The 23,346-nt window shown below is 48.6% G+C and overlaps 1 protein-coding gene across 1 annotated transcript in view; it reads left to right on the plus strand.

Annotated features, from left to right (window-relative positions):
- PPWD1 (peptidylprolyl isomerase domain and WD repeat containing 1) overlaps window positions 1-23,346 on the plus strand; it is a 416,345-nt gene that overhangs the window by 146,504 nt on the left and 246,495 nt on the right. The window contains exon 6 of the mRNA XM_085631724.1: window positions 22,458-22,648. Coding sequence (XP_085487850.1) covers window positions 22,458-22,648 — 191 coding nt within the window. The remainder of the gene's footprint in view (window positions 1-22,457; window positions 22,649-23,346) is intronic.

Here is a 23,346-nt window from a genome sequence, read left to right on the forward strand (position 1 = left end):
AGACCGGGCCCAAGTTATATTGATTGCCCCAGATTGGCCAAGAAGGGTGTGGTACACAGACCTTCACCTTTCGTCGTACCCTCCGCTCCGTCTCCCTCTCAGGGTAGACCTCCTCTCGCAGTGGCAGGTTCCTCACCCCCACCTCCAGAGCCTGCACCTTCATGCCTGAAGATTGAACGGGGCATCCTGAGTTCCTTCTCTCTCCCTCCTGACGTGGTTGACGTTATCTTATCGGCCAGGCGACACTCCGCTAAGTCAATTTACTCCTACAGGTGGTCAAGATTTGTTAAATGGTGTGGAGAGAGGTCTATTGATCCCTTAAAGGCTAATTTTTCTGGTGTTCTTTGGTTTTTGCTACATTTGGCCCAGCAGGGTTGTGTTATGGCTACTGTTAAAGGTTATTTGTCGGCTTTATCGCCATTTCTTTGTTTGCCTGATCAGCCGTCTCTTTTCAAATCTCCGGTTGTTTTAAGGTTTATTAAGGGCCATACTAATATGTTTCCGCCTGCTCCCTTAATTATGCCCCAGTGGGATTTGAATCTAGTTTTAACTTTCTTAATGGGTTCCCTATTCGATCCTATGCATAGTTGTCCCTTGAGACTGCTGTCATTCAAAATGGTCTTCCTTATGGCTATCACCTCAGCCAGGAGGGTGAGTGAGCTTCAGGCTTTGAGTTCTAAGCCTCCGTTTCTGTCTATTCATGCTGAAAGGATGGTTCTCAGGACCAGGGTTGCGTTTCTGCCTAAGGTGGTAACTCCCTTCCATCTAGAGCAGTCCATTACCCTCCCTACTTTCTATCCTCCCCCTCACCCTTCCATGCAGGAGGAGAGGCTGCACAGCTTGGATCCTAAGAGGGCGGTTAGTTTCTATCTGGATAGATTGAAGGACCCGCGATTGGCAGCTCTTTGTGGGCTACGTTTGATGCATGAAGGGCAAGGCGGTACACAAGCGCACTCTATCCAGGTGGATCATCTTGTGCATCAAGATCTGCTACGCTCCGTCTGGTAAGGAGCCTCCTGAAGGCATTAGAGCTCATTCCACCAGGGCTAAGTCACCTACTTCTGCCTTGTCCAGAGGTGTTCATGTGCTGGACATCTGCAAGGCCGCAACTTGGGCCTCCCTCCACACTTTCGCGAAGCATTACTGCTTAGATTCCGAAGTGAGGAGGGACGGCTATATTGCGCGCTCTGTTTTGTAGGACTTTTTGGTATAGAAGGGTGGACACCCTCCTCCGGGAGTGGGACTGCTGTGGGATTCTATTCATAAGGTGAGGAATCCACAGGCAGATGTATCCATCAGAAGAACAAGTTACTTATCTTCTGTAACGCTTTTTCTGGTGGATACAGTATCTGCCTGTGGATTCCTCACTGACATATCGGCCTCCCCGTTGTCAACCCTTTTATACCTTAAAAGAGGTATTCGTTAATGTGTTGTTTCATATTGTCATTCTGTTTGCCTTTGTGTAGGCTTCTAGAAAATGCGGAGCCGATCCTTGAGGTTTGGTGCAATCCTTTTTCTGTGCCTGCAGTTTCAAGATCTGTGTCTAAAAGGTACAGGCCTGCTCCAGGAGATCCTGTGTTCCTTTCTTCCCATCCTTCGCCTGAGAGTTTGGTGGTGCAGGCTTCATGTTCAAAGCAATCTACGGGTGCCTTTCCACAAGCTCCTGCTGACAGGGATTCCAAGAAGCTTGAACAAGCTACAAAGAAGGTTTTCTCGTCAGCGAGTATGGCTTTGAAATCCACCAACGCTACCGGTTTGTTGGGTATATTCATTCATGCCCTTATGGACTCTGCCAAGCAGCTTCTTCCAAAATTATCTGAGGAAGACCGGGGTAATTTGAGTGGGGTTCTGGCAAACTCTCAGGCTGCTGCTCGCCAAGTCATCCAGTCTGGCCTGAACACAACAAATTCAGTGGCCAGGGTGATGGGCTCATCCATCGCTACTAGAAGACATGCATGGCTGAGGTCTTCTGGGTTCTCACCTGATGTACAGGCTGCCCTTCTAGATCTTCCCTTTGACGGATCTTGGCTTTTTGGGGAAAAAGCTGACTCTGCCTTGCAAAGGTTCAAGGACAGTAAGGCCACAGCGAAATCCTTGGGTCTACAGTCTCAGGCAAGGGTTTATGGCTTTAGAAGATACCGTGGCTTTGGGAAATCTTCCTTTCGTGGTTCCTGTCCGCTGCAGCAGCAGCAACAAAGCCCCTTGTACAAGTCATACGGGGTAAGGGCAGGGTCGCCTTCGTGGAGCGGGTAGTCAGCCTTCCTCCTCCTCCTCCACCTCCCCTACCCCTCCTGGTAATGCAGGAAAGCAGCCCTAGATCCACCATCCTGCATCATACAGGTCCTGTGGGGGGGTCGGCTTACCCATTTTCTACGAGTTTGGAAATTGGTCACTCCGGACCTTTGGGTTCTAGATCTGGTCGAAAATGGGTACGCCCTTTCCTTCAGTGAATTCCCTACTCCTTACCCTCCTTGCCAAGGGTTTTGCACGAAGGATCATTTGCTTCTTCAGAAGGAGGTTCTTGTCCTGTTACAAAAAGGTGCGATAGAGGTAGTTCCGGAGCAGAAAAGGGGTCAGGGATACTGCTCCCGGTATTTCCTGATTCCCAAAAAGGATGGCGGGTTATGACCCATCCTGGATCTCAGAATTTTGAATCTGTTTCTCAAGCAGGAGAGGTTCAAGATGCTCATCATAGCGCAGGTTCTTCAGGCACTGCAACAAGAGAACTGGATGGTGTCCATCGACTTGCAGGATGCGTTTTTTCACATCCCAATCCTGAAGTCGCACAGGAAGTATCTCCGGTTTATGGTTGGTTTGCAGCATTACTAGTTTGCGGTCCTTCCGTTTGGTCTTACTACTGCACCTCGAGTCTTCACCAAGGTGATGGCGGTGGTGGGTGCCCATCTCAGAATGTCGGGGATCCTGGTTTTCCCCTACCTGGACGACTGGCTTCTGAAGGCAGAGTCGCCAGAAATGGTGCGTCGTCATCTGCAGGTAACAACTCAGCTGTTGTTCAGATTGGGTTTTTCGATAAATGTGCCCAAGTCTCACCTGGTGCCCTCTCAGCGCAACCTGTTCATAGGGGCAGTAACGGATACCACTGTGTCAAGCATTTCCTCCTCCGCAAAGGATTCTCAACATTCAGGAAATTATTCCTTTGTTTCACAATTGAGCGGTTGTTCCAGTTCTGAAGGTCCTACACCTGCTCGGTCTGTTCGCCTCCTGCATTCTGTTGGTCAACCATGCACGCTGACACATGAGGGCGCTCCAGTGGTGCCTCCGTAGGCAGTGGTATCAGCACAACGGAGATCTCAGGGAGTCTGTCTGATCTCCAGAAAAGCTGTCTCAAGAAAAGCTTTTTCATCTTCCTCCCTCGGTGGCCACAGTGATAACGGATGCCTCTACCCTAGGGTGGGGTGCTCATCTGGGGAACTGGAGGTCAACGCCTTTCTCCCTTTCCTTCGCGGTCAGTCGGTTCAAGTCCTGACGGACAACACTAGCACGATGTGGTATGTCAACAAGCAGGGAGGAGTAGGGTTGTACCGTCTCTGCAGGGAGGCATTGTGGCTTTGGTCCTGGGCTCAGGACCATCGGATTTGCTTGATGGCGAATCATCTGGCCGGGGGGCTATATGTTCGTGCGTACAGTCTGTTGGCAGTTCTCTGCCGACCACGAGTGGAGGCTTCATCCGGAGGTAGTTCGACACATCTTCTGGATGTAGGGGAGTCCTCGGGTGGACCTGTTTGCCAATCTCGAATGCGCATTGCCTGTCATTCTGCAGTCTCCAGTTTGCGTTGCAGGGGGTCCCTGGGGGGTGCGTTTCAGTTGAGTTGGAGTTCACATCTCCTTTACGCATTTCCTTCCATACCCTTGATTCCTCGGGTTCTGAGGAAGATTCGCCAAGACCGGGCCCAAGTTATATTGATTACCCCAGATTGGCCAAGAAGGGTGTGGTACACAGACCTTCACCTTTCGTCGTACCCTCCGCTCCGTCTCCCTCTCAGGGTAGACCTCCTCTCGCAGTGGCTGTGGCAGGTTCCTCACCCCCACCTCCAGAGCCTGCACATTCATGCCTGAAGATTGAACGGGGCAACCTGAGTTCCTTCTCTCTCCCTCCTGACGTGGTTGACGTTATCTTATCGGCCAGGCGACACTCCACTAAGTCAATTTACTCCTACAGGTGGTCAAGATTTGTTAAATGGTGTGGAGAGAGGTCTATTGATCCCTTAAAGGCTAATTTTTCTGGTGTTCTTTGGTTTTTGCTACATTTGGCCCAGCAGGGTTGTGTTATGGCTACTGTTAAAGGTTATTTGTCGGCTTTATCGCCATTTCTTTGTTTGCCTGATCAGCCGTCTCTTTTCAAATCTCCGGTTGTTTTAAGGTTTATTAAGGGCCATACTAATATGTTTCCGCCTGCTCCCTTAATTATGCCCCAGTGGGATTTGAATCTAGTTTTAACTTTCTTAATGGGTTCCCTATTCGATCCTATGCATAGTTGTCCCTTGAGACTGCTGTCATTCAAAATGGTCTTCCTTATGGCTATCACCTCAGCCAGGAGGGTGAGTGAGCTTCAGGCTTTGAGTTCTAAGCCTCCGTTTCTGTCTATTCATTCTGAAAGGATGGTTCTCAGGACCAGGGCTGCTTTTCTGCCTAAGGTGGTAACTCCCTTCCATCTAGAGCAGTCCATTACCCTCCCTACTTTCTATCCTCCCCCTCACCCTTCCATGCAGGAGGAGAGGCTGCACAGCTTGGATCCTAAGAGGGCGGTTAGTTTCTATCTGGATAGATTGAAGGACCTGCGATTGGCAGCTCTTTGTGGGCTTCGTTTGATGCATGAAGGGCAAGGCGGTGCACAAGCACGCACTATCCCGGTGGATCATCTTGTGCATCAAGATCTGCTACGCTCTGGCTGGTAAGAAGCCTCCTGAAGGCATTAGAGCTCATTCCACCAGGGCTAAGTCACCTACTTCTGCTTTGTCCAGAGGTGTTCATGTGCTGGACATCTGTAAGGCCGCAACTTGGGCCTCCCTCCACACTTTCGCGAAGCATTACTGCTTAGTTTCCGAAGTGAGGAGGGACGGCCATTTTGCGCGCTCTGTTTTGTAGGACTTTTTGGTATAGAAGGGTGGACACCCTTCTCCGGGAGTTGGACTGCTGTGGGATTCTATTCATAAGGTGAGGAATCCACAGGCAGATGTATCCATCAGAAGAACAAGTTACTTACCTTCTGTAACGCTTTTTCTGGTGGATACAATATCTGCCTGTGGATTCCTCACTGACCCATCGGCCTCCCCATTGTCCACCCTTTTATACCTTAAAAGAGGTATTCGTTAATATGTTGTTTCATATTGTCATTCTGTTTGCCTTTGTGTAGGCTTATAGAAAATGCGTGCTTTCTTTTGCTTTCCTTTTTCACTTTACACTGTGTGTATTTGTGTGAATACTGTGTACTATGTATGCATTGTCTATATGGTCGGTCCGCCCGTTTCGCCTCGGTGGCACGGAAAAAATGGGTGGAACTGACATCACACCGACGTGGCGCTCTTATGGCTCCAGGGACGTCACGCGGAGCCGCGTGCGGAGCCATGGCATTGTGACGACCTCGTCGGCGTGGAGAGCTAGGAACAAAGTTTCCGAGGAATGCTGGCGCAGGGGATATTCATAAAGTGAGGAATCCACAGACAGATACTGTATCCACCACAAAAAGCGTTACCGAAGGTAAGTAACTTGTTCTTTAGGCCACATGGTATGTGCACATGACAACTGACTTGCCTCTTAGTTCACTAAGGACATTTTCATCAGGGCGGGCAGATGCTAGACATCAGTGTCTGTAAGTTCATGTTTAAAAAATACAATTTGTTAGTGGTGCGTTTTATTGCTGATTAAAAAGCCAGGTAGAGGGGTGAGTGAAATACAGACCAGTATTGGCAATGCCAGTATCTCTATTGTGAGAGTCACTGCTTTGTTCGTGTTTTTTCAGCCATTTTGTACAGCAGTATACCTGAAAGTGTAAAAAATAAATAAAAGCTCTATGATGCGCCTAGCTGATGTCTCAAAGAAAATTATCTGATGGACATCTAGCCGCAGATTCCTTTGCTTTGAATTTCCCATGCTTCAGACTAGATCAGGAAAATTTTTCTTCAATCAATACCCCTGCGCGCCGGTAGGTTGTGGTGGTTAGCTCTGTGACGTCTGCTTCACCATTATATAGGCACCAACTCTGCATGCTGGCATCAGTTCTTTACTTTACGCGCAGCGCTTGTCACCGCGAAATGTCGGTGATGGATCCACACCTGGTTTGCCTCTGGTGCCTTTATCGCAACCACGACTCGAAGTTGTGCTCTGACTGCCAGGCCATGGCTAGGAAAGCTTTGAAGGAGCGGTCCCTAAAGCTACTGGCGGCCCGGCACTTAGGACCGCATCGTACAATTCTTGGGAGGGATCATTCTTGGTCAAGAGGAATGTCCGGGCACTACTCCGGGAGTCCCAAGTCTTCATTCTCCCACTCCAAGTCTTCGGGTAGGTCAGGTAATAGACATAAACACTTGAATTTGAAGTGTGCTTCCACTTCTCGCTGTGCGATAACTGGTGCGACGGAGGAACCTCGGTGTACCAGGCCTGGTTCTTCTGAACCTGCACCTGGGTTGACATACCGCTTCCCTGCCTATCCTGGAGCCGGAGTGACCCCTGCTCAACGTAAAAAAACTTATGATTCCATGTGCCTCATATTTTGGGGGCATGAACCTACCAACGCACCTTCCGAAGGCTCAGAGGTGGCTCCAAAGTGTTCCGTGCATGCCATTGCGACCTTTCCTTGCGCCAACCTTGACGCGGTTTGCTCCTGGTGTGGCTGGTGTCACCTGGCGGCGCCAGCCCCATTCTGATTCTGAACCACCTGGAGCTGGTACTGCATGAACAGACACAGATACCGGCGCCAACAGAACCTCCAGGTCCTAGGTGGTTTCCTGAGCTCTATTCCTAAGGGCTAGGAGAGGAAGGAGATTGGGAGGGGTTGTTGGACCCTTTAGAAGACCAGCCTTATCATGAAATGGACTGGTGTGAGGAGTTAGGCGAGGCCAGTGGACTGGACACCTCTCCAGATTCTGACATGCTTTCTCTCCCTAGGCTACAGAGGGGGGAGCATCATTTGCTATGGTGGTGCGAAGGGCGGTTGAGGTCCTGAACCTTCATCTCCCTTCGGTGGAGCCCTTGATACCCTTTGAGGCCCTTTTAGATGTCATACTAGGTATCTGGTCCAAACCCAGCACAGGGGCTCCTGTGAATAGGATAATTGCCTGATGCCATCGCCCTGCTCCGGGCGACCCTAGCATCCTCACCATCCACCTTACTCCAGAGACCTTGGTGGTCCAAGCCTCTACCACCCATGGCTCATTTACTTCCGCTCCCCCAGACAGAGACAGATAGAGGCTGGATAGTTGGGTAAGAAAAGTTTTCTTCCACCAGCCTTACATTGTGGTCCTTAAACACTGCTTGCTTATTGGGCCCTTAGTCCCAATCCCTGTGGGAAGAGGTTGCGCAAGTGTTGGCACAGGTCCCGAAGGAGGCCTGGGACATCCTCTCCCAAGCAGCATCAGGTCCTTTCTCATGGACCTGATATTTGATGGCACCAGACAAGACAGACATGGCGCTGGAGCTCTATAAGGACTCAAGGGCTACAGCGAAGACCTTGGGCCTCCATGGCCACTCATCCCCAGTCTGCCTTTCGTGGCTGCTGAAGGGGCTATCTGCTGTGTCAGACCTATCCCAGCCTTCACAGGTACAGCAACCTCAGCGCGGCCTAGGGCGTGGCTCATTCAGACCTCGTGTGTCGGGGGCCAGAGGTCAGCCTCCAAACCCTCCTAGTCTTGAACTTCAAGATCATGAGCGGTCAGTTGGTGGCGGGATCCGCCATCACCTCCTCAACTGGCTTGATACTACGTTGGACATGTGGGTCCTCCAGATAGTCAGAAGGCGCTTCTCCTTCCCCTTCTAGACTATTCCTCCTTCCATACCTTCATCTTAAGACCGGCTGACCGAGGATCATCTTATTTGCTGCAAGAGGGAGTCCTGACTCTCTTGCCCAAGGGAGCCAAAGAGAGGGTTCCGGCGCTAGAAGTATGCTGTTTTTTATTCCCCCTACTTTCTGGACCAGAAAAAGGACAAGAGCCTTCGTCCTATCCTAGATATGCAAGCCCTCAACCTGTTCCTCAAAAAGGAAAAGTTAAAGATACTCACATTGGATCAGGTCCTGTCAACCCTGGACCTAGGAGACTGGGTGGCTGCGTTGGACTTGCAGGATGCTTATTTCCATATTCCCGTCCTGGTTACTCGTCGGCACTACCTGCGGTCTACGGTAGGCCGCAAGCATATTCAGTTAACCGTGCTCCCCTTTGGCCTTAACAGCTCCCCTTGGGTGTTTACCAGATTGATGCCCTCAGGTATTCACCAAGGTGAAGGCAGTGCTGCCAGTCCTTCCTACTCTGCGACTGTCTGTTGAAGGCGAGCTCACCCCAGACTGTCCTCTTCCACCTCCAGACTATGTAAAACCTCCTGCTTTCGCTGGGGTTCACTATCTACATACAGAAGTCACACCTGACTCCCTCTCAGACAATCCCTTTCATTTATGCTCTTCTGGAAACAGTGCAGTTTTGGGCATATCCTCCCTGGTGGCAAGTTCAGGATATTCAGGCTATGATACAGATATGTTAGCCTCTATCCTGAATTTCAATGAGACTGATTCTGAGGCTGCTGGGCCTCATGGTCCCCTTCATCATGCTAGTGTTACAGGCAAGATGGCATGTGTGGGCTTTGCAGTGGGATCTGAAGTTTTAGTGGGCGCAGCATAAGGGAAACTCTCCAACATGGTCCAGATCTCAGAGGGAACTGCACAGGATGTACAGTAGTGGCTCACAAACAGCGATTGGGTCTCAAGCAGACCCCTTCCTCAACCAGATCTTACAGTAGTAGCAGATGCTTCCCTCCTAGGATGGGGCGGCCACCTGAGAGAGGTGGAGATCAGAGGACTCTGGTCTTCGGCAGAATCCGGACTCCATATCAACCTGCTATAGCTTCGGGCAATTTATTTGCCATTAAAAGTCTGCCTTCCTTCCATCAAAGTGAGCGTAGTACAAGTGTTCACAGACAACACCACCGCCATGTGATACTGCAGCAAATAGGGAGGGTGGGGTTGTGGACCCTTTGTCAAGAGGGTCTGTGTCTCTGGATTAGGCTGAAACACCAGGGCATATCACTGGTGGTTCAACACCTTTCAGGTTCTCTGTAAGCCAGTGCGGACAAACTCAGCCACCAATGCCTAGCGGATCACGAATGGTGTCTCCATCCGGAGGTTGTGCATGGTCTCTTTCAACAGTGGGAATAGGCTTCAAGAACTCGCAATGTCAGCAGTTTTACGTGCTGTAGTTTCCAAGGCTGCTCATGCTTTTTATCTCGAGTGGAGCTCAGGTCTCCTGATACCCTTTCTGCCCATCCCAAACCTGCCCAGAGGTCTCAAGAAGATCAGGCCTAAGTCATCCAAGTGGCCCCGGACTGGGCACAGAGTCTAGTATCCCAAGCTTCTCCAACTGAGCATCGATCCTCCGATCAGGCTGTCCCTCGTAGAGCGTAGCAGTTGGCAATGGTTCGCCACCCGACCCTGTCTTGCATGGAGATTGAGCGGTGGCAGTTGACAGCATTCGCCCTTCCTCTCGAAGTCTGGAATATTATTTTGGCTGCCAAGCGTCCCTCTACCAAGTCGGTTTATACCTGCAGATGGAACAGTTTTGTAATATACTGTACAGAAAAATCTATTGACCTTCTATCTCCTCCCTATCTGATATTTTACTTTTTACTTTCACACTTGCCCAGCAGGGCTCTGTACTGAGCACTCTAAAAGGGTACTTTTCGGCCAGGTCAGCCTTTCTGCGGCTTCCCCTTTCATCATGCCTCAGCGGTACCTTCATTTGATTCTCACCTTCCTAATGTGCGCTCCATTTGAGCCTCTGCACAACTGCCTCCTCTGGCTGCTGACCAGCAAGACAACCTTTCTAGTAGCAATCACATCTGTCAGGAGGGTGAGCGAATTGCAGGCTTTGTCATCCAAGTCTCCTTACCTGACAATATTCCCTTACAAGTTGGTGCTTCACACTAGGGCCTCTTTCCTGCCGAAAGTGGTAACACTCCTTCATGTGGGTCAATCTGTCATCTTGCCCACTTACTACGCTCCTTCAAATCCCTTTAAACAAGAGGAGCGACTCCACCGTCAGGATCCAAAAAGAGCGTTTTTGTTCTACCTTGACAAAACTTACGAATTCCAAGTTAGACGATCAACTCCTTCATGGGGTACTTGAGAGCTAAGAAAGGTTGTGTGGTGCAGAAGTGGAATTTGCTACGCTCTGGCAAAAAAAACCAGCCTTCTGAAGTCCTAAGAGCTCGTTTCGCCAGAGCTAAAGCTGCTACCATGGTGTTGCAACGTGGAGTTCCAGTCCTCCACATTTGTCAGGCAGCAATGTAGGCATCCCTGCACATGTTTACCAAGCACTACTGCCTGGACAGTCAAGTCTGTAGAGACGGCCTTTTTGGCTGCTCTGTCATGCAGGACTTTCTGATCTCAACTTGTCCGCAGTCCCTCCTCTGGGGGTGGTATTGCTAGGATATCTATTCAAAGGTAAGTAATCTCAGCCCAGATGTCTCTTATCAGATGGACAAGTTACTTACCTTTGGTAATGCCTTATCTGGTAGAGAAATGATATAGCCACAGATTCCTTACTGACCTATTCATCCTCCCGCGCACTATGGAGAGGTTTTTAGGGTCAGGGCTGATCCCTTTCAGGATTCAAGTTGTTCACAACCCACCAATGCAAGTGTATTTCATGGCTCCTCGCTTCTGGTGTAGAAAGTCATGAAAAGTAATTGATATTGGCGCGCCGAGGTGGTGCTTATATAGGTGACATGGACATCACTACTGTGCAGACAATACCGACTGTCATGCGGAACCGACCAACGCCATCTACCGGCGTGCAGAGGTAGTGCTTGAAGAAAAATCATCCGAATCCAGTCTGATGCCTGGGAAATTCAAAGGTTTGGAATCTCCGGCTAGATCATGTCTCTGCCAGAAAGGCATTACCAGAGATGAGTAACTTTTCCGACAAAGCTAGTAGATCTTGCATAGGCAAGGCCTATTGGCTTTGCTAATGCTAGGTGGTAAATGATATTTTTATAGATGTGTAGTTATTCGGATGATTACCAAAAGCTCTTTAAATTTTGCAGAAGCTTAAGTTTGATTTTGTTTGAGGGGCGAAATACACAAAAATCTAGTTGATCCGTAGAAGTGATAGGTTTATTGGCAGTGAATATGTCTAGATGAATTAAGCAGTAGACTTTCTGTACCTTGGATAGCAGAGAGTTGACCTTGATTAGAGTATTCTAGGATAAAATATGGTGAATAATATGTCCCTTGCGAAGGGTTCTCATTTGAGCTTTATTTCCACGTATCAGACTGAATCTTGAAAAAAATCTTGGTAGTTTTGACTCTCTGGTTCCAGGGGTGCTTGGGTTAGTCTAGCCCTTCCCTTTCTGGTCTTTCAGCACCAGTATTGCGGACATTAAAGAAAATAAGGAAGCCTGCAACGTTGTTGTCTACAGCTTTGGGCTCCTCCGAATTCTCATCTACAGATTCTGGCTGAGCTCAACCTAAAGAGAGCAGTGGGGAAAAAAAGCCAACTTTAAAATAGATATGTTTGAATGTGTTTTTTCCCATCATACTGTGTTAACCATATTCATATCTATTTTGATCATGAAATGGAATCAGTGAGGCAGTGCCCCTCCTGCTTTGTTAATTTCATGATAGTTTTGGAACTCAAGGGTGGTATGATTCCTCGACACAATGAAGTTTTTTCTCTAAATCCTCACTCGGTAGCACAATTCTCCTTTCCTGGTGTTATAAGGAAAGCAGCAGAGGTTTGCACTAAAGATCTGTAAGAAAACAAACCGTCACCTTCTAACCCTGATTTATTCATCCAACACCATAAATAATCATGGTCCATGTGGACGATTTGAATCGTGAGGCCAAATGCCCTCCTAAGACCACACATCTAAATTATTAAATGCCCTATAGAAGAAACCATTTACCATTTGTGTTGTGTAATTTGGTCTGTCTTTTATTTTTTTTATATATATCTTTTTATTGGCATTTATATATAGCACAAATATACAAGCTATATTGGTATCCTTCTTAAACTACAGCCACTTACGACGTAGTAAAATTTCAGAGATTGCTCACAACCTATCAATTGTCTCCGTACAACTCAACATCCATTGATATGCATATCTCATATTGTATTCAGGACAATATAGAACACGTGACAATAACTAATACATTGCGACAAGAGGATAGCCATGTGTTTCGGACATTCTAACACTTGCTAGCGGTTGAGTGTGTACATGTTGTTGCCTGGTATAGCTGTACATGCACCCTATAGCTACCGCATCATTATACATAAAAAGAGAACAATATTTTCTAACAAACAAATACAACTAAGTGTAAACTACCAGGTGTCCGTAAGTTGTGCAAACATCGTAAGTCATAAATCGACGCTGTTATCAGGTGGGGCGGGTATCCGGGGGGGAGGGGAGCAGGAGGGGCAGCTAGGCCCACGCAAGTGACTCTCTCTAGTCATCCGAGTCGGTGGAGACCGTGGTTGAGGTCCAGTTGGGGGTGTGTCTCGTTTCCAATGCCCTCATTATGTCCGCCCATGGCTCTGCTAGCAGTTTACGTCGTTTTGTTATCTTATCTTCCCGAAGCAGAGCTCTTTCCTCCGCCCCAGTCCAGCAAGAGACATCCACCTCCCAGGCGACCACCAATGGGGGGTGTTTCGGCTTCCACCCAAGAGCTATCCTCCGTTTGGCAAAGAGAAAAGCCAGATCTATGAATCGATGACTCAGTTTCTGTGCTTTAGGTCTCGGGAATATACCTAGGAGACAGACCTCAGGAGAACATAATAGGTTCCGAGACAACACTCTGTTAATCATGTTCACTATCTTAGTCCAATAAGCCTTTAGACTCGTACAAGCCCATAACATATGGTTAAAGTCTGCATCTGTTTGTGAGCATCTGGAACAAGCTAGGTCTTCCCTACCATATACTACATTCAAGCGATGTGGGTTAGGTAAGTTCTATTAAGCACGTTAAATTGGATGAGCTTGAAAGCCCTATTCCGGGATACCTTTTTTGGACCCTCTAGAACCCTCGTCCATTCCTTCTCAGTTAATCGCCTATTTAGTGTGTTTTCCCACCTCTCCAGTAGTCGAGGCAATACTCGGGGTGTCAGTTCCCATATTGCCAGGTATAACCATTTCACTAAATGACCGGCCGAGCCCAACGTCAGCAGTGCCTGCAGTGCGGGGGTGGGTATCTGGTTCCTTGGCGTCCATACCCCACAGTTCTGCCATCGCCCCCCGAATCTTATGATAGTTTAAAAACTGTCCCGGTGGTAATTCATGGTATTCCAGGAAGTGGTCTAATTGATTAACTCCATCCGTCTGGACTCCTGTTTCGTCCCAACCCGACAATTGTCGCTGTGTAATGGGGAGGGCCCATTGGGGGAGCACCTGGTGCATAGATCAATGTCTACTTTGAGCGCGCCACGCATCTGTCCCAGCAGGACATCGTCATCTGTCTGATCTTCTGAAGGCGATCAAGTATCCTAGGGAGCAGAATTGTTGGTAGTGCCCCGGCCGGAAGCTACAATATACCCAGGTCCCTCCGTCGAACCATCTAGCTAGCCATGGGAGTTGGGCCGCAAGATAGTAAGCCTCAAAATCTGGGGCTCCCAGTTCGCCACCCGCCAATAGGAGCTGCAGGGTCTGCAAGGAAACTCTATTATGACTACCATCCCACACCAAGTCACGCACCATCGCGTCCAGAGCCTTAAACCAGCCTTAAGGTATCACCACTTGTAAGTTAACAAAATAATATAATAAGCGCGGTAATATCATTTTGGATAACGCGACTCGGGCCATAACAGGCAGTTTGAGCGTACGCCAAAAGGTCACATTCGCACGAAGCGCTCTCAAAGCTCCCCCAAGATTGCTGTCAAATAGGTCGACTTGTGCATGATAGATTTGTAGCCCCAAATATTTAAAGGAAACCAATGACCATTCCAGACTAGGCAGGAAATTCGGAGGCCAGAAAGTGCAGCAAATTCCTCTAATATTTGTAGTACTACCTGTATCCCCCTATGCCCTTCGCGCAAATATATTAACACATCATCAGCGTAAAGAGATATGATGTGATCAGTCCCGGCAAGCAAGACCCCCAGTGTACCACTCTCGTGTCTGACCCGTTCCGCCAGCGGCTCCATTGCTAGAGCAAAAAGCAACGGGGACAGGGGGCATCCCTGTCTGGTGCCCCTGTGAATGAGATAGGGCGTGGATATCATGGTACCTGTTCGCACGCGGGCCTTAGGATTCCCATCACAGTGAATCAAAAGCCTGGGCATGTGAGGAAGGAGCCTGTTCGCCAATGTTTTACTTAGGATTTTAAAATCCATATTGAGCATGAATAGGGGCCGAAATTCAATCAGCTTAGCATGGGTGGCTTTGTTTTTTGACAAAAGAATCACAGCGCTTCCCTAATGGAGGGTGGTAATTGCCATTCCCTAAGCGCAGTGGCGCACATCTGTTCTAACTGCAGGGCTAAAATATCCATATAGGTTATATAAAATTCAGCCAGAAGGCCGTCTGGCCCAGGCGTTTTTCCCTTGCCATATCTCGAATCGATGCCTTAATTTTGCCCACTTTAATCGAGGACGCTAAAGATGTTCTCAAATCTCGGTCCAATCGAGGTAGTCGCAGTCCTTCCAGGTACGCAATCAAGTCGTCCCTCCGGCCTGTTTGGTAGTCCATACAGTCTCTCGTAGTAGTCTTGAAATGCGTCATTAATGGCCCTCGGGGAAGAGAGTACGTGACTCTGGGCATCAGTAATACTGGGAATTGGTGTACCCCTACTGTCTGGTTTAATTAACCAGGCCAGTAATCTTCCAGCCTTACCTCCCTCCATGTGTTGTTTCTCCTGATAAGTTTTAAGGTCCAACGCGCGCATTCTATCTCAAGTAGAATTATAAAGGCTTTTCACATCCGCGAATTTGCCCTGCGACCCAGCCCCACCCGCAGTCTCTCTGTCCAGAGTTAAGATCTGTGCTTCTAGGTCTTCTAACTCCTGTGTCACCATCCGTCAAACCCCTACCTTCTGTCCCATACAATGTCCCCGAGTCACCACCTTAAATGCTTCCCACTCCACCAATGGGGAGCTGGCGGTTGCTTGGTTTTTAGTTAAATAGTTTACTAATGCTGCAGAGAGGAGCTGCCGGATGGCAGCATCCTCTAGTAGGCTCGGACCCAATCTCCACAGCGGAATTGGGATTCTCTCAGGAGAGCGTGCAAATCTCATGATTAGGGGACTGTGATCAGATCTGGATCTACCAAGGTATTCAGCCCCACACATCATGGGAATCAATGTGGTAAAGCAGAAGAACATATCTAAACGTGTGTGCAGGTCATATAGGTGCGAAAAATAGGAATATTCTCTGCGCTGTATGTTTTGCAACCTCCTAACATCTAATAAGTCCCACCCCGTGGCCCATCCCCTGAGCCCCTTCGATGTATTTTCAGCTAGTGTACCCCACAATGGAGTAGATCTATCCCATCCTATGTCATACACACAGCAAAAGTCTCCCCCCTAGTATCAGATTCTCGTGTGCCAACCCTGCCAGCATACCGGAGAGCCGTTATAAAAAGGGAAGCTCTTCTCGATTAGGGGCATACATACTACCCACAGTTATATCTTTGCCATTCAAAGTACCATTAATCACTACAAACCTTCCTTCGGTGTCTATTATTTTCCGAGTGAGTTGAAAATGGACCCCAGGGCGGATCCACACAAGGACCCCCCCTTGCAAATGGCAAATAGGTGGTCGCAACGAGCTGTCCTCTCCATCTCCATCTGTCTATTGACTTCTAACTCTGTGAGGTGGGTCTCCTGCAGTAGGACCACATGGGCTCCTCTACCTCTGATATAATTGAGCATACTGTAGCGTTTGGAGGGTGAACCCATGCTTCGTATATTCCAAGTTAGGAGTTTGCACTCCTCAACTCGGTCAGTATTGTGCGCCATCCTCCCGTGCTTTGCATCCTCTCCAGCTCTCCCCCCTGCCCCCCCCCCACCAGCATCCCCCCAAATAATTAGCTCATGCCACCTGGTGTGTAACACTAAACCCAACAGTACAACTCCCCAACCCATGAACGGTCAGACAACGGTCAGCTGCCCAAACGCACAAAAATACTGTGTAACGGTAATCCACAACAGTTGTGTTAAGTCCCAAGGCTACGAGCACTAGTGCCTACAATGGAGTGCGGCCGTCCACCAAAAAGTAACTACAAAACAAGATCCTTCATAGCTCCACAGTCTTTAGTGTCCGTTCCACCCCGCACCCGGGCGGGCCCACCCGGCCATCCTCCCCCCCACCCCCTCATCCCCTCACATAATTTCAACATCAGCCCAGCACAGTATCCAGTCCCCAACAGAATCAAGCATGTGTACCAAAACCAGGAAAACATATCAAAAGGATACATAGGAAAAAGAGCACAAAGAAGAGGACCCCCTCCCCCCCAGGCAATCATCCCACAAACTCGTCTACAGTTTGAGGAGTCATTTCCGGTAATTTTATACTGTCAGTATGTGACGTGTCTGAGTCAGATCTTGCAGTTTCTTGTTTTGACTCCAAGTCCCTCTCCGCTGACGTCTCACTGCTCCGCATCATGACTGCCACTGGCTTCAAGGCTTCTGCTCTCTCTGCCGCCTTCCTAGAAGGACTTGTGTTTTTTAGCCACTTGTCGCCTCTGGCATCTGCGTACACGCTGCCCGGAATCCCTGGCTCCGGACGGCTGCTTTCCATCACGCAGCTGGGAGTGACCCTCCATTCTGTAAGCCTCAATCCATTCCCAGGCAGATTTAGTGTCATCGTAAAAGTGGGTTTTTCCCCCCAAGATCTTGAGGAGGGCCGCGAATATCTGGGAGTACTGAATTCCCTCCTCCCATAGGGCTCTCTTAACCTCCAAGAAGGAGGTGCGATGTCTTTGCACTTCCTGTGTGTAGTCCAAGATTAAGGAGACCGTATTATTCTCCATGGTGTAAGGCCCTTCTGAGCACACCCTCCACAGTAGCAGATCTGTCTAAAAAATGAAGCAGTCTAGCCACCACTACCTGTGGGGACGCCCTGGTGCTGGTGGCCGGGCAGGTACTCGATGGGCTCTTTCCAGCGTGTAGAACTGTGATCGGCCCTCCAGCGCCACCACTACTTTGAGCCAGGTCTCCAGATAGGTAACCATGTCCTGCCCCTCTACTCCTTTCGGAAGCCCCACAACTCTCACATTGTTCATCCGGTTGCGTCCTTCCGCATCCTCTGCTCTTTGCTCCAGTGTAGTGACCCTACTGGACAATTCTCCGACTTGCACAATTAAGGCTTGTTGTGCAGGGGCTATCACCTCTAACGTCGATTCCGACTATTTCACCATGTCCGATAGTTTAGCGTGTTCGGCCCGCAGCAAGCCTAGACCTACTGCCACTGTGCTAATATCTTGGTGTAGCGTAGCTTTGGTATAGCTAACTGTTGGTGAACCGGTATCTCCGACCGAGTCTTATGAAGACTGCATCCGTCGCACTTTCTTCTCGATCCGGTGGGGGCTCGGCCTGTTTCCCCTGTGGGTTCCCCATCTCCGGGGCAGTACAGCCTCCGATCCGATATTTAGCACGGCGTTCCCTGGGCGGTCGCGGAGCCGCCACTAGTGCTTCCGCTCTCCACAACTCCAGTCTCCTGACCGTGCAACGCAGTCCACCCTCTTCACGTTCCAGCAGTGGCCTCTCCAGCAGCGGGTAGTGTCTGTTGTATCCTACTCATCAAACCAGTTATGCAGAAATGGAGGGCCTCTCTCCACATCGACCAGCCACAGCCCCTGAACAGACTGCAATCCAGCTCTGTAGCTTTGTGACCGGTCTAGGCCCCAGGGAAGCACCTCTCAGTATGCTCAGCCAGCGTCCTCGCCTCCACAACAGTGTCCAGAACCAGTACTCCGGGCAATCAGCTGCACCTTGTCCTGCCCAGGCATCCCCAGAGCCCCTCTCCACCAAATCAGTCGGGACAGCCAGTCCTCAATGCAACAGAGAGTGCAGGGGAGTTCTCAATCGTCTGTCAATGAGCGCCAGGGGGACTCATATCCCCGACGCCTCCAGTAGTCCCCGCCTGATCGCCAGCCATTGTCCCTGCGGGAGACGACACCTCCGTCCCCTCCAGCTCATTCACCCTCCACAGTAGGCCAGATGTCTGTCGGGGTGAAGACAATGTTGCAGTTCCGCTAGGGTCGCCTTGATCTTTAGCGGTCAGAGAAGCGAGCGGTAATCAGGTGGGCAGTACAGCAAGTCTTGTATCAGTGGTGGCAGGCGGGCAGGGCAGCGACCCCCTCAGCCTCGGCGGTAATTTCTCCCTTCCCAGCCACGCACTACGCCCTTCCGTGGTGCCCTGGTCCCACTCAGGATCGGACCTAAAGCCAGGCGATGGAGCAGGCAGCGAAAAACCAAATAGTGCAGAGTCCTCCTCCGCCATTTCAGCCGCTGCGCACCTCCCCCACCGCACACCGCTCCGCACCTCTTCGTCGTCCTCCGTAGGGTCGTATGGGAGACAGGGCACCATACTGTAACAGTCGGTACAGCGGGACCATTGGCGGTTCAGGCAGGCCGTCCACTCCGATTACCCCGCTAGCTCGTCCTTTCGCTACCCCTTCTGCGAAGCAGGTCGCCACCTGGTCTTCTCGTCAGGCAGGCCGCACCACGAGGGTGGGGGATGTTTCGGGTCCGAAGTCACGGGTGGCACGCGGTGGGCTGTTAGTGCACAGACAGCACCTTCAGAACTTGAAACTTTCAGACCGAGTCCCATATTCGGGTCAGGCAGTCGTCTCCGTTGTTACTCCTCGTCCTCGCTCTCCACCCAGGCTGCCATCTTCGTTCTCAGCCACGCCTGCTCGCTTTTGGTGCGTCGGCGAGTCTCTGCCACTTCTCGAGGCGTGAGGGGGGACAGTAGGAGCCCCAACTGTCTCCACGTTGCAGGCCATCCGGCGCGCGCCCCCAGGCACGGGCATATTTGCCGGTATGCAGGATAAACAGCTGGGCTTGCACGAAGCTCACGCGTCCGCCATCCACGGCACCTAGGCCACGCCCCCCAATGGTACCAGTCTTATGAGCAGATGCTTCCACACACACTCTGGGTGATGGAAGATGTAGGCCTCTCTGAAAATATATCAGGTCCCTTTACGGACCTGCTTAAAGATGGAGTGAATGCGTTAAGCAAGCAGTAAAAAACTGATTGGACACAGTAGCCGTTCCATGTGATCTGAGGTTGAGCTACAAAGGCATGCCCTCCTTCAGTCCACCATGCATGTGCGACTTTGGCTAACTTGACATGCTGTTTGATGGTGAAAGACTTCGGAGAGAAAGCCAAGAGCTCCATGAGAAGTCAATTCCCTGTGCTATGTCTGACTTTTCCAGAAAGAAAGTTCCATCAACAATGTATTCATCCCTACAGGGGCATGGGAATCGGCACAGATCAAAAGCAGTCTGCTTCTACCACTCCAACAATCCCATAAACATTTTGCAAGTTTATAAGGAAGTGCCGCAGGTCAGCTATAGGAAATAGGCTACCTTCTTTCCAAAACATTGAGCTAAAGGGGTGAAATAATTGCTACTGAAAGAGGTGATGGATCCCCTCTCCTGTCAAAGAGGATGACTTTCTAAAACGTTTATGAACCCTGTAGGCTACGATAATCATATATTTCCAATACCTGATTAAATTCTTATCTGGAGAGAAGAAAAGGCTTCACAGTGGTTCTTCTAATTTGAAGTCAAACAAGTTGTGGCAGCGCTAATCGGAATTTTGATGACATTTAGGGCCACTATGCTCCGTCATTTAGAAAAGATGAGTAGAACACTGTGTGACGTAGCCATGCTCCTGAGGGTCTTGACCACAGGTAAACAATTGAGGAGTCTTAAGATCTGGAAAGTGGCTGCTCTTGAAAGCAGACTACCTCATCAGACAAGCATTAGGAAACCATTATTGAGAAATCATGAGCACCATTCTCCATGGAATCTTGAGGGTGTGGGGAGATCAAGAGGTTCTATTCACAAAACCTAATAATTGTCCCCTCTTGCCACAAAAGGGGATCATTTGGAGACTGATTCTTCAATCTCCTTTATGTATTTTTCCTATACCTAATTTCAGCAATGCAGAATTTTATATTACAGTCCACACACGTGATTCTGATCTGATTGTCAAAACACCTTTGAATGCGCTGGTCTGGCGAGACATTTTGTGAGGGCTCCAAAAAGTGCTTCCAGGCCAGCCTAGAGCTACAGTGAATGTGCGCGGGCGCGCGCGCCGATCTTTACCGCAATTACTTTCACTTTCGCGGCCACACGGCCGCTTTGATGTTTGATCGCGATTGCGATCACTTTCACTTTTTCGGCCGCTTTGCATAGCCAATAGGTCTCGCTTTTGGGACCTTATAAGTATTTAGTTATGCAACTGTTGCATGGCTAAACACTTATAAGGTCCCAAAGGCGAGACCTATTGGCTATGCCAATGCTTGTTCTTTTTATGTTAACGCTGTGATTATCGGCTGATCTTTCAGTATATCACAGGTAAGGTTAACTAGGTCCACTCCATGTAGACGTTTACCATTCTGATGGAAGGGTTCGAGACCAATGCAACGTCCTGGCATCGTAGAGCCGGAATCCAACCATTTAAAATGATGCACTTTGGGCACTAGCCTAGTTAAAGTGCAAAGTAACCATCTTTTTTTCTTGCACTAAGTCGATTTACAAGGGACTCATAGTGCTAAGATAAAATGCACAGCAAGCATTGGCAAGCCCAATAGATCACTCCATAGGGACACGTCGGCTCGCCAGTTGCAGTTGGTGATGCTGTGAAGCGTTTGGACACTGTTCAGCATTGTCAAGAAAAAATGAGATGGCATTCACGTCATTCCATTGACTCCCACATATGTCGGAACGTATGTGTGTGGTAGCGGAATGACGCAGGCTCAATTTGCTTTAATTTATTATTTATGCGTCCCAGATGATGGCCACCACTTGGAACGAAAAAAAAGTGTCACATAAAAAAAAACTGCTGATGGACCAGATGTTCTAGGTATTGTTGGGGTCTATCAGAGGAGCGGGTTGGATAGAGGAAGAGCAGCACACTGAGTGCTGGGGAGGGACAACCACAGAAGAACACTGGTAAGAGAGAGTCATGTGAAGTGCTGAATGAGGAAAGAGAAGCGCTTGGACAAGAGCGAAACATTGATGGGGAGAGTAGCAAACCAGGGAGACAGCTGGAAAACGCATGCAATCTTGTGAAGCGGTCAGGCAAGTAGTTCCCTCAGATTGAGTGTGGTAGGACACAAGTAGAGAGCCTATACTCAAGGGGGGAAAACAAAAGACTGACAAGGCAAGCCATCATATAAGTAAACAAATGAGGGACAATAAAGCCAACAAATGATAAGCAATGGATGGGCTTTAATTCCAATTTACGATCTTGGTAAGGTAACAATAGCTGTTTTGCAACCAGACTGGTAGACTCCATCTAGAAACTGCTTTTGCTGGTCTAGTTGCATCCTGCTTTTGATATAGATATAGATTTGGCATTCTGAAGACCTGAACGTTTCACAATATTATGACCTTCGGGCACCACCCTAGTCCTAATGCTGTTTTCAGTATTCCGGTTGAATTCAAGATTGAACCCAGCAGCTCCGAGTTTAAATTTTCTGTTGTTCGACTTTGTTCTCCATCATAAGATCTTTGCTGATCCTCATAAACATTGAATGTCAAGGCTAGCCTGCGGTGTCCCGAGACACTTTTTTCAAGAGACAAACTCTCTTCTAGAAAAAATAGTGAATTACATAATTTTGTGCCTATAACACTACCAAGACATTTTCTTTAATTTAGATTCATATTTTCAGGTTCGTTTGAAAGATGTCTTTCACACTCTGATGTGGTTACACCCTTTTTCGTTAGTGTAAGCCCATCCGGCCCTATAATTTGCGATGTGTAATACTAGCCATCTCCAAGTCCAACACTGATAAGGTGTACAGGGCATAAAACAGCCCCACCAATTCTCTCATTACAACGTTATTCCATTTGAAGTTCTGCATATTTGAGGATTCAGAATTACTGGTGGTTGATATGGAGTCTCTTGGAATGGTTGATTTACCTTCAACCCTTGCCCATGCAAGGCTGGCTTCACAGTAAAGAGTAACTGCCTTTTCATTTTCCATGAGGCATATGATGTAGCACACTCTGGCATGTCTTGTTGCATGTTCTCCTAGGAGCCCTTTAATTTGGACTTTTCCCCCCATAGATGTTCACTGAACTGCAGCAGATGAGGCAACAGCTTCCAGATATGGAGTTTGGCCGGCGTATGGCTGTGGAGCGTGAACTGGAGAAAGTGGATGCAATTAGGTTAATAAACATCATTTTCGATGAGACTGGACATTTTGTGCTGTATGGAACGATGCTCGGCATTAAAGTCATAAATGTTGAAACAAACAGGTAAGATCTCACCTCTTTTAATCACTTTTTAATTGGTAAACTGACTTGTGCTAATACTGCAAGTTTTATTTCAAGCCATTCTCACTATATCAATCTTTCTTAGCTTTTTAAATGCTGAAGATTAGTAATAGAAAACATGCATGGTCTTAACTTTATGAACCCTTGTTTCCATAAAAGAAAAAAGAAGCTTACAAATGGCTTATTTTCGTTGTAAGAATGGAGAGGGGGTGCAGTGCATTCAACTTTTCACAATGCATTCAACTTTTCACTTTGCACCACTAAGACGTCTCTTTATTATGTGTAGTACACATTCTAGTCTCATGACAGTCTTAATCAGCTGCCCAGGGCTCTTAACATTTTAGCCAGATGTCTTGTATACACTGAGGTTACTGCATAATTCCCGACTGTGTTCTCTGACAGCAGCAATGAATCCAGATCTATGGAAAACCCACCAAGTGATGCCTGAAATTCATGCCTGACTGTAAGTCTGCTGCAGTCATCTTCCGTAGTTTCCATCGTTTTCCTTGCAGACAGGCTTTGAATCTCTGCTGTATTTCCAATTTCATCCACGTTAAACACTTTTTCTGCATTCCACTTTATGCTTGGGATTTTTTTGGTATGTAAGCAACAAACGTACCTATGTGGCAACCCAGCCTATGCTTCATTTTCCAAATTCCAAGCCAAGCCTTGAATGATAA

The sequence above is a fragment of the Triturus cristatus genome, chromosome 2_1 (genome assembly GCF_964204655.1).
Source record: "Triturus cristatus chromosome 2_1, aTriCri1.1, whole genome shotgun sequence".
Classification (NCBI taxonomy): Eukaryota; Metazoa; Chordata; class Amphibia; order Caudata; family Salamandridae; genus Triturus; species Triturus cristatus.